This window comes from Semicossyphus pulcher, unplaced genomic scaffold, assembly GCF_022749685.1.
Source record: "Semicossyphus pulcher isolate SPU_LCO1_2020_fin unplaced genomic scaffold, fSemPul1.0.p SCAF_10, whole genome shotgun sequence".
NCBI lineage: Eukaryota > Metazoa > Chordata > Actinopteri > Labriformes > Labridae > Semicossyphus > Semicossyphus pulcher.
The window spans coordinates 3,792,226-3,804,111 of NW_027211604.1; the positions used below are offsets into that span (position 1 = coordinate 3,792,226).

An 11,886-nucleotide genomic window follows, 5' to 3' on the forward strand; every position below is an offset into this window, starting at 1 on the left:
CACATTCATGCCCATAAAGCAGATTCGTCCCCGTAACGCACATTCATCACCATAAAGCACATTCGTCCCCATAACGCACATTCATCACCATAAAGCACATACGTCCCCATAACACACACACGTCCCCATAACGCACATTCATCACCATAAAGCACATACGTCCCCATAACGCACATTCATCACCATAAAGCACATACGTCCCCATAACACACACACGTCCCCATAACGCACATTCATGCCCGTAAAGCACATACGTCCCCATAACGCACATTCATGCCCGTAAAGCACATACGTCCCCATAACGCACATACGTCCGTAAAGCACATACGTCCCCATAACGCACATTCATGCCCATAAAGCACATTCATGCCCATAACGCACATACATCCCCATAACGCACATTCATGCCCATAAAGCACATACGTCCCCATAACGCACATTCATGCCCGTAAAGCACATACGTCCCCATAACGCACATTCATGCCCGTAAAGCACATACGTCCCCATAACGCACATTCATGCCCATAAAGCACATTCGTCCCCATAACGCACATTCATCACCATAAAGCACATACGTCCCCATAAAGCACATACGTCCCCATAACGCACATACGTCCCCATAACGCACATACGTCCCCATAACGCACATACGTCCCCATAAAGCACATACGTCCCCATAACGCACATACATGCCCATAAAGCACATTCGTCCCCGTAACGCACATTCATCACCATAAAGCACATTCGTCCCCGTAACGCACATTCATGCCCGTAAAGCACGTACGTCCCCATAAAGCACATTCGTCCCCATAACGCACATTCATCACCATAAAGCACATATGTCCCCATAACGCACATTCATGCCCGTAAAGCACGTACGTCCCCATAAAGCACATACGTCCCCATAACGCACATTCATGCCCGTAAAGCACATTCGTCCCCGTAATGCACATTCATCCCCATAAAGCACATTCGTCCCCATAAAGCACTTACGTCCCCATAAAGCACATACGTCCCCATAACGCACATACGTCCCCATAAAGCACATACTTCCCCATAACGCACATTCATCCCCGTAAAGCACATTCGTCCCCGTAAAGCACATTCATGCCCATAAAGCACATATGTCCCCATAACGCACATTCATCACCATAAAGCACATTTGTCCCCATAACGCACATTCATCACAATAAAGCACATACGTCCCCATAAAGCACATACGTCCCCATAACGCACATTCATGCCCGTAAAGCACATACGTCCCCATAACGCACATTCATCCCTAAAATGTCAGTGATGTAAGTACACAGGTTTGACAAATTTTCATACCTGAAGCTGTGAGTCCGATGGCCAGAACTGAAACACACAGTCTTTTTCTGAGCTTTTACACATTCAATAAAACATTTTAATAAATGTGACACTAATACTACCTCACTACTTTACTGTACACACAGATCAATATACAATTCAATACAAAAATTATTATAAATAGTTTAGAAAAGTAATTACAACATGTAACATTGTTGTTTTAAAACAGCCTTAACAGAGAGAATAGGACTGTAACAATTATTAATAATTGGTTAATCAAACAAAAGAAAACTGATCGTGTCTATGGTTTTTAAACACATGTTACTGGTTGCAGCTTCCCTCCTGACCATTTTCTGGTTTTTGTTACTCTTTAATGAATTTCTTTGGCTTTTGATCTACTAAAACAAGAAATTTTAATCATCAATCAATCAATCAAATTTTATTTGTACAGCGCCAAATCATAAACCAAAATTATCTGTAGACACTTTACAAAAAGAGCCGGTCTGGACCGTACTCTTTGAAAACACAGAAACATTTTAATAATGTTATTTAACAATATAATGATTATTAGATGTTACAATAATCAAATAATCAAGAAATGTATCGATAGATCGATGAAAACAAAACTAAGTTGCAGCCCCTCAGATTTAAATCAAGATGTGTGGTCATATTTGGACCAAACTTCTTAAATAAATCTTTAAAATGATGATTTTTCCGGATCATTTAGCCTGACATCTATTTTAAGAGATACAGAGACGTGTCTTGTTAAATTGATCAGATCAGAGTACTCACAGGCCAGCAGGGTGAACTTCAGTGAAACCATGTGTCCCGTCTGCAGGCAGCTCACCGCCAAGTGACGTCTCCTCTTAATCAACTAAAACTTTTATAGACTGTCAACTGTTATCGACTGGCTGTTTGATTAAGAACATGATCACATCACACTCACTGCTCTGGGTTATGGTAAAATGTATTATTCTGCCTCGAGCACTCAACACTCATATTTTGGTAATAAAATTCTCAGTGTGTTAGGGCAAAGACGGTGGATGAATCATTGGTAGAAATGAATTCTGCCTAGAGATATATACCTATATGTACTGAGAACAGTGTTCACAGACTGTAGACTTTGTTAAAACACTGCCTTATCTTTTTGTCTTCATGACAGGATCCCTTTAGTCCTGAGCTTCACAGAGAAGTTTTGTTGCAGGGCCCCTGGTCTGTACCTGGTTGACCTGTCCATTCACCTTCTTCTATGTTCAAATCATCATGAGACTTGCACTCGGGAACACATTGGTGACCAACGGATAACAATATGGCCTGTGCAACGATCGCAAATTTCAGGGGCTTCCGGTTATTCACCCTGCATACATGTGTGTTCAACAATCAGAATAGCCGTTGAAGTCAGAAAAATAACTCAGAAAGTTGGAGCACATTTTGGTACCAAAGTTGGGGATTCACCAACTTGGTGTCCTATAATGCAGAAAAATATCTGATGAAGGTAAAAGTTGTAAATGTTAAAGGCGATAACACTTTTATTGTTTTTTAAGTATTTCATAAAAATCTTTGCTCAGGCGTTTTTTTTTTATGGTGTTACATTGAAAACCTGTTGCTGTACATAGACCTAAACTGGTTGTGAGCAATACAACGTCACTTTGAAGTTTCCATTTTGTTTCACCCACATTACAACTTAAAGATTTGAAAAATTTGAGCATCCGAGGAGCCCGTGAAATTGGGGTCAGATTTGATGATTTTCGGGCTCAAGATCATCAATGAAAACTCTGATTAGAGATTTATTGTCCGTGCAGCTTGAAGAATCCAGGTGTTATGATAATGATGGAACCAGCTACCACACATTAAAGTCCTTGGTCAACAAGGCAGCAACTTATCAATCACTTCTGAAACCTGCTGGGGCATCATTTAGACCACCTGAAACCCCTGAAGTGAAGTGATTCCATGTTTAGAGGTTCATGCACAAATATGTTCTGAGCTCATCATCACAGACTGTCAAACTAATTTGCAGATCATTTGGTTTCAATCTCTGCCTCATGATTATTGCATGAGACTGGCATCAAGAGGTAAAGGTAGGCTGCAGAAGCAAGCTATCAGAAACAAAGAAAGAAAACACAGTAGACCAAACATCAGCGTACTGACTCTGGATCATTTCTCTGAATCAGACTCGTCTCAGCGCCTCCTGTTTGATCTCTGCTGCTCAGAGTTCAGAATAAAGGCAGCTGGATCAACGCAAGCTTGTATCTGAGTGTGTGTTGTATTAGTGCCTCCCCCTCAGGCTTCTCTAAACATTGAGGTGAACACACACTCAAGGCTGTAATTGGCTTAAACAAACAGCAAGCTGCTCACAGCTAATATATAACTAACACAGGAGGAAGTGTTCCTGTGCTTCCGACAGTTAGACAGGTGTGAATGTGAAGTGTTGTTCATGTGGGAGGTATGTGACTGGCAGGTCTTGACATTTTAAATGCATCACAAATTTACATTTAAATTTTTCAACCAAACAGGCAGCAACAGAACGAGCCTAAAAATGAAGCTAACAAGTTGGTGTCAAAAACCTGCAGTTCCTCTGGTGTCCACTTGAGGCTGTCTCCAGCAGTGAGTCAGTCCCCATAGAGCCCCATGTTAAACTTTACAGCAGAAATAAACATGTTTACAGCCTGGTGCAAAAAACAGTTTGGGTCTCTATAGCTCATTTCTGTCTCCATGACAACTGTACGGGGAGAATCTTTATACAACTCACCTGTTTACATTATATTAAGGCTTAAAGTGATGCAGCATTAGGGGCGTGGCCTCTTTGAGTGACAGGTGGGAGCTGCTAGCTGTCTGCTAGGTGTCACCTCAGTTAATTGAACACCAAACTTGACTTCTTGGGTATCCATCCTCTCGGCCACATGTGGTCACTTGTGGAGTAGGAAGGAACTTACAACTAAAATCTATTAAAAATGGGAACCTTCCTTTTGGGTATTTGTTTGAATTCTTTGTGTCAGAAACTAAAACTGAAATGATACCTATTGTATTATTTTCTAGTTTCTTAATGCATTATTTGTTTGCCTTTCTTATAGTTATCAAACATCATCACTCACAAATACTCTCAACATCTACATCTACACAAGTACAGTCCAAATGATTCAAAGGGCCCAGATTTGATTTCCTGACCTTGAAATTCTTTTTGCCGCCTTTGTTGTGTTTTGGTGACCAGGTGGGAGGAGAGGAACAAACAGGTGGGAGGATTATTCATGAGAGGCAGCACAAACAGAGAAATTATGTCTCAGACTTCTTGTTGAGAGAAGTTGTCTCGGAATGTTTATCTGCTGCCGTTTTGATGAGTTTATAAACAAAAACAAAGAAAATACTTTAAATAAAAAAAGAATAATGTTCAACTTGTAAACAAAGTAAGTAAATTAATCAATACCTAACCAGCAGATGTGTTTCAATCTGCAGAAGAAATAAAGTTTAAGGTGTTACATGCAGGAACTTCAGTAGATCGATTTGCATTGATCACTAACGATTACTTGTGAAGACAATCTATCCTCACATAAAGGTTTGTATATCTTACAAAAAGTTATGTTCCATTTTTTTGGTTCATAATTCTACAAACAAAATTTCTGGCCATCAGGGGTGGACAGTAACAAAGAAAATTAAATTTACTTGAGGACTGTACTTAAGTAAATTTTTTGAGTATCTGTACTTTACTTGAGTTTTATTTTTCAGGGAAACTTTTACTCCTCTACATTCGAAAGACAAATATCGTACAGTCGGCGGATGAATTCTTTTCTTTTCTAAAATCCCAAAGACAACAAAGTGTGCTCGTGTAGTTCTGCGTGTGGTTTGTCTAAGTGGTGTTACCGTACCTATACCTCGCACGTCTCCATGGTTGAACGTAGAGCAAACGCAGCACAAACATAACTCAGATCAGATCAGTCCATTTAGTGGTGGTACTGATGGCTACGACAGAGAAGGATGACGATCCTCCACCTTAGCACCCACGGCCTTATCCTCAACTCATGTTTGTTTTTAATATGAAGAATGATTCAGATCGTTTTAAATGTTTGCTCTGCATAAACTTCATCACGGCCTATTATTTCGGAGCTACAGAAGTGTAAATCTGAAGCATGCAAGTTTAAAAATGTAAATAATGTTTTGTAAATAAACATAACAAAGCAGAATGTACACACGTGTATTCTTGACTGCACTCGTGCTTTGTGAAAATACGTTTTGAGATTTTTTTAAAAAGTAGTTTGAATACTGAAGTATTTTTAAAAGCAAGAACTCCAGTACACATTTTAGAGTGGCCTTTTATTGTGGCCAGCCTAAGGCACACCTGTGCAATTATCATGCTGTCTAATCAGCATCTTGATATGCCACACCTGTGAGGTGGATGGATTATCTCGGCAGAGGAGAAGTGCTCACTAACACAGATTTAGAGAGAAATAGGCCTTTTGTGTTCATGGAAAAAGTCTTCGATCTTTGAGTTCAGCTAGTGAAAAATGGGAGCAAAAACAAAAGTGCTGCGTTTATATTTTTGTTCAGTGTAAATACGTTTTAGAAACACATCATGGTTTAGGTTACAATACCTAAACAGGGACTTTTCTCCTATATGGACTTGAATCTCTGTCTTGAAGTCCTGCCTTGTGTGTTTACAGCCCCTAACCACCTAAAGAAGATTGAATTGATCTCTTGTCCATGTCCTCTCCCTCTGGCTCCTGTTAGATCTCCAAAGTGGCTCACAACGACATGAAACACAAATTACAGTGCGTTAATTTTCTTAAGTGTGAGCTTGGTACAGCACAAAAAAAGGGCTGAGGCGCCCGTTCATGATCAGATTTATACACGGACATGAGTGAGCCGTTCTGTTCAGTCTGATTCATGGTCATTTGTAAAGCCCTTTTCCCACTGGTCAAAAAACCCACACCCAACACTCACTAACAGCTGTTTTTTTGCTTAGTGGAAAAGGTCAATTGGCATTCAGACCCGGGTCAAATGACTCTGCAGTAGACCCGGGTAATTATCGGCTTGGCTCCGATCGGCAGTCATGGGAACAGAAAACCTGGGTTGACGCGTTAATCTCTGCACCCTTTCCAGTGCGATGCTACGACGCACACAGCTACAAATTCTGCCCGTCTGCCCGAGCAGCTCACCAACATCGTTCAAAATTTGTCGGCGCCAAAAGAGACCGGAGTATACTCTACTGGCAATCGGAAAAGAGGCATTTATCAGTGGGTCTTCACGGGTGTGAAAAACCCGCGCCAACACGCTAATTTGGTGAGAAAGGGGATAGGTTTACGCTTTGTGTCATTTAGTTTGAGACACTTGACTAGTGAGTTTTGATGTTTTTTATTCAGCTTGTTCATGCAGGTTATCAGCACAGGAATTACAAACAGCAGCAGCGTCCTCCTAACGGTCCACTGACATCACAGACAGGTGATGCTTGTTGAATGACATCAGTGTGCCAAACGGGGTTTCAATCATGCTAATGATCAACTTAGCTTTGTGAATAAGAGTGTTTGAGTTTGATGGATTTTATTGAACTGTTGTAAAGTTTAACATTTGATCTTTCTTTGTTCTGGAAGAGGTCTGGATATGAAGGGGCTCTCTAGTCCAGAGTGTAGATGTTCTCCTGAACTGGTCTTCTCATCCGGATCTCATAGATGATGTGAGGAGGTTCTTCAGAGGAGAAACTGAAAAAGAAAAGTCAACAGATTCTTATGAAACCAGAAAAACATCTGATTGAAGTTACAAAAGGTTATAGATCTTGTTTTCTTCTCAAACTCTGCTCCTAAACTTTCCCACCATGCATCTCACAGCCTACATCAGTGGCCCATTAAAATCCAATATGGAGAGAATTTTAAAAGTCAAGTGGCAGATAAAACAGTGTAGACTGACATAACAAGTCATGAGGTCACACACAAAAATAAGATAATGAATAATAAAGACACAAATTTAAGAAAAACACATTTAAACACATGTAGGTCATTTCAAAGGCCATGAAAAGCGTCGGATTTTGAGCTGTGCTTTGATTGGTTGAATCGAGTTTGCACTTCTAATATCCGGAGGCATTGTGTTACAAATGAGAGCCCACAACTGACAAGGCGCGGTCACCCTGCAGTTTCTGCTCTGCCCGAGGGACGACCAGCAGGGACTGCTCAGAAGGACCTGAGTGCTCGCGGCGGGCTATAAGGGATTAAAAGATCAGATAGGTACGGGGGAGATATACGCTCACACCTTCATGTTCCTGTTAAAAATGTAGCAGCAGCAAAGAAAGGGCTCATGTTGAACTCACCAGTCGGCCTTTAAGGCTCTGCTGTATATTCCACCTGAAGAAGAAAACATTAAAATCAGGAACTCACTAAATTAAAGTTTATTTTTGTTGAATCCTGTCATCAAACTGTCTGAAGGATAAGAAGAGAGGACGTACGTTTAAAGGCCAAAAAAAGAAAGACTGCCGCCAAGAGCAACAACACAGTGAGGGAGAGAGAGAGGACAGGGACATTGATCTGAAGGGAGAGAGAAGGTAAAGAGTCCTCCACCTGACAGAGAGAGAGAGAGAGAGTGGTTGGAATGCATAGGATATCAAACCCAATCATGTGATACTATTTAAGAAGGTATTGACAAGCTCAATCAAGTTTTACTTCCTGCACCACTGCTTGGTGTGAACTCACTGTGACGGTGTCTGATCGCAGCAGGGTGGAGTTCTTTCTCAAGAGGTCCAGATGAGACGACAGCAGGGATTTCCAGTTTACTACAGGGGGACAAACAACACCAACATTACCACTGAACAGTTTGCATCTCAGAGTCTTGTTGCTCTCGCTGTCTGACACCCAGAGTAAACCAAACCAGTTTAAACCAGCGACATGGCACTAGTTATTCAGGATTACCAGTGTGGATCTGTGGTTGTCTCACCTGTCGAGGAAGACGGCTCTGTGATTTGATTGGTTGTTGCTGTCGTGGTTGTCGTAGGAGGAGAACTGGTGACCCGAGCTGTGCAGGCAAAAACAGATAAACAGTCACATGAACTGATCAGAATAAAACGAGCTCAGATTTAAAAGGTTCCCAAAGTAACACAATTAAATCTGCCTTTGCAACAGATACTAAAAAAATATCAGGATTCACAAGGTGTCAGGAAGAGACCCAACAACAACCCTTGGGAAAATACCCCTCAAAGTCTACCAGATACTACCTGGCCCAGCCAAGACGTCATGCAACCAGTAGGCACTTGACTGAATAGAACAGTCCTCTATTTTTGATTCAGGGAGGAGGAGGGAGTTTAGAGGCAGGAACCAATAGACTCTCTTCGATGGGTCTGGCCTGGGAAACATGGACAGTAGATCGGACCCTCAAAGACCTGGAAAGCCTCAACCACAAATCCACTGGGTTAATCACCTCGGAGACGAGTGAAGGACTGCAAACAAAGGAAGCTACTTATGGAACTCGACGTTCGTGTGAAAATCCGTAATTGACAACCTCTTCACAGGCATAAACTCTTCAGTGGTTTGCCATTCTCTCATAGCTTGCTGCATTTCTGAGGAGCACCTACAGGGCCTAAGTCAAGCTGCAGCGACTGAATGAGATGAGGCAATACTGACCTCAGCCTCCTGATCAAGGAAGAGTGGTGGATGGTAGCTGTAGGCACACTGAAAGGAAAGAAGCCAGAAGCACACTAAGGCGAGGTGTTACACAAAGACTCAGCCCAAGTTCCTCCAGGTGGCTTATTCCTTGGAGACGAGACAAAGCAGGTTTCCAGCTCCTTGTTCAGGTGCTTGGTCTGACTGGTTGACTTAGGATGATACTTGTATAAGGAGCTTATAGTGGCGCCGACTAGAGAGCAGAATGCCTTCCAAATCTTGGAAATGAAATGGGGACCCTGATCGGACATTCGTGGATTTGAAAGACATCGAACAACAAAGTCTCTGCCGTCTCCTTGGCAGATAGCAACTTAAGAAGTGAAATGTACCACTTACAGAAAGTCCTTTTGACCATGTTGAGAATGGTGGTGTTCTCTGGAGTCTGGTAACACCAAGTGAAAATCCAGAGAAATGTCAGACCAAGGACGCAAAGGAGCAGGAAGCGAGCACAAGAGATCAGGAGGAGGACTTGGGATCTTGTTCCGTGCACACACAGGACAGGCTGCAGCATGTTCTCTAAACTCTTCCAGCATAAAAAGTCATCAGATGCAGGGTTCGACATATGAAAGGATGAGCAAAAGGTATGAGCCCATTGATGACATGAGAGCCGAGTGCGACAGGGTCAAACAGCCGTTTGTGGAGGACCTGTGTCTGTGTCACAGCATCGCTCCAAACAAACAGGAATTTGCTAAACTGCAATGGGAGGACTAGGAGGGATTTTAAGGTCGACTGGGCTTTCGACTTCAGCTTCTAAGAGCCAGTGTGGTAGGACAGCATACATCAGGAAAGATTAACAGAAGGTCCTCCTGACTTTTTAAGCATTGAGCTGATTGGATGAGCTCCAAGTGCATGTGGTCTGTCGAAACCAATAAAGGCTTTATGCCCCCTCCAGCCAATGCTGCCAATCCTTCAAGGCCTTCAGCAGCTCCCTGTTGCCCAGTTTATAATTCCTTTTGTTATGGAAGAGCATCTGGGACAGCAAGGCACATGGATGGACCTAAGCTCAAGACTTCCTTTAGCACAGAAGTTGGAATGTGGTCTACCATACCATTAGCATAATCAGGAATAAGGTGAAGCCCAAGCTGTTCCAGGACAGGCTGAGAACAATCAGGTCTGGAGGTGTGGAGACAATGGTGGGAGCCAGGGCTGAAGCTCGAGCTGGAACTGGAGCTGAGGCGGGAATCTCGATCCAGATGGGAAACTGTATTATCAGGGCTTGAAATGAGTGGATCAAGGTGTTCCATAAGCTGTTGGAGCTGGTCAGCCAGACTTCTTACCTTACTGCCTATGAATGCTCGAGAGTTGTCGAGAGTGTTCCCTTACTCTTAAGCAGATTGAGGTAAATTGTTCCTCATCAGTTTGGAGTCTGCTTTCTTGAGCTTGCAGTTCAGTGCGCACTGAATCGGAGACAGTTGAGTTCACTGTGTGGCCAGTTGGTATGGTAAAAACTGGAACCCGCAGGGGAAACTAGAAGGGGAAGACTAAAATGCAAAAGAGTTCCGGACTCATTCAGGTAACCACAAACAAATGGAAAGAAATAAAACACATGACCTAAGAGGGAGGAGACATGACAGTTGACCATGTCCATGTCCTTTAATATGGAGCTAAAGGGACACTCACCTTTGACCACTCTAAGGTTCATAATCGCCTTCTTGTCGTTGAAGATCCCGTCGATGTCCACCCTGCAGCAGTACGGCCCGCTGTCTGTCCGCCTCACGTTCAAGATGTCCAGGTCCATCTGTCCGTCCAGGACGTCCCCTGTCAGCCTGTACCGGTCCTCTACCTGCAGCAGTGGGGTCAGTGTGTTTGGGGTTGATCTTTCTTTAAATAAGTTCAAAATAAACTAACAGTTGGTGTGAGGGTCTTGCTCTTCCTACATGAGTTACGCACTTTGTAATATGTATATATACTAGGAAGGTATGTTTACGTAAATCCTTGAGTATTAACGAACCACACGTATAATGGATTAAATTAGCAGTATGGACTTTAATAACAGAGACCAGTTCTTGTGCAACTTTAACAAGAGGAAACAGAGTGGCTAATTTGTCCTCTGCTGCGACACCAGGGAGCTGATCTGCAGTCTGAGCAGAGAAGTCAAAGCACGCATAAAACATCTGACCTTGGAGATGACACCGTTCTCGTCCGTCTGCACCAGGATGTTGCTGCACCAGAAGGTCCCGCAGCCGCGACCCCAACAGACCCGACTCAGACCGAAACGCTTCACCGAGTACTGACAGGACAGAGAGGCCACGCCCCCCTCCATCACTTTAAAAGAGGAAACTGATGAGAAGTGTGAACCTGCAGCGCAGAGACACAGAGAGACTGATGGTTACACAAAAAAAGCCTCTTTATACAACTTTTACTGCAGCAAAGGATCTGAACACTCCCTGTAGTGTTGTGATGTCAGCAGTTTGTGTTGTGATGTCAGCGGTCTGCTTCTCACCTGACAGGACGAGGAGGACGATGATGAAGGTCTGAAACGTACGACAGCAGCGAGGCGAGACGGCGTCCATCCTGTGAGTGTGTGTGTTTGTGTGTGTGTGTGTTCATTGTCCAGTTTGGCGATGACACAGTGTGACTCTATGGGGGGGGGGCCCATGAGGGAGGGGCCAGACACACAGTGTGTTTCTGTGTCTGTTGAAGACTTCATTGATTCTTGTGTTGTGAACGTCTGCAGCCTTTAAGAAAGATTCATGGTGTTTAAAATGAGGAAACTCACCCACAGTAAGAACGAGTACATGTGAGCAGACACGAGTCGCCTCTAACACAGGTTGAAAAGTGAAAGTCGGTGGATGAAAGCTCTCTGTGCTTAAACCTTTAAACCTTTAACCAGTAACCGGAGCACACTGAGAGAGCTCCTGTGAGACTCTCAACAGAGCGCCGACAGAAAGCTGCCCGTTCATCTATCACATCAAACGTCACGAAATGGGAATCAAAGAAAACGAGG

At 43.1% G+C, this 11,886-nt stretch overlaps 1 protein-coding gene across 1 annotated transcript; it reads right to left on the reverse strand.

Moving 5' to 3' along the window:
* Nucleotides 1-6,663: 6,663 nt before the first annotated feature.
* On the reverse strand, nucleotides 6,664-11,460 carry timd4 (T cell immunoglobulin and mucin domain containing 4). The gene is made up of 8 exons (XM_069676303.1): nucleotides 11,383-11,460; nucleotides 11,059-11,237; nucleotides 10,560-10,722; nucleotides 8,218-8,295; nucleotides 7,977-8,056; nucleotides 7,733-7,844; nucleotides 7,598-7,631; nucleotides 6,664-6,995 (listed from the first exon to the last, which is right to left on the reverse strand). The coding sequence occupies exons 1-8, from the start codon at nucleotides 11,450-11,452 to the stop codon at nucleotides 6,911-6,913; spliced, it is 801 nt and encodes a 266-aa protein (XP_069532404.1). The 5' UTR covers nucleotides 11,453-11,460; the 3' UTR covers nucleotides 6,664-6,910.
* Between the last annotated feature and the right edge of the window lie 426 nt (nucleotides 11,461-11,886).

Excerpts from the sequence above, each read along its gene's own strand:
- timd4 (XM_069676303.1), bottom strand. The coding sequence starts at position 11,452 with ATGGACGCCGTCTCGCCTCGCTGCTGTCGTACGTTTCAGACCTTCATC. Across the intron at positions 10,723-11,058 it reads AGAACGGTGTCATCTCCAAG|GTAGAGGACCGGTACAGGCT; the intron begins GTCAGATGTTTT and ends CCACTGCTGCAG. Across the intron at positions 6,996-7,597 it reads AGAGCCTTAAAGGCCGACTG|TTTCTCCTCTGAAGAACCTC; the intron begins GTGAGTTCAACA and ends TTTCTTTTTCAG.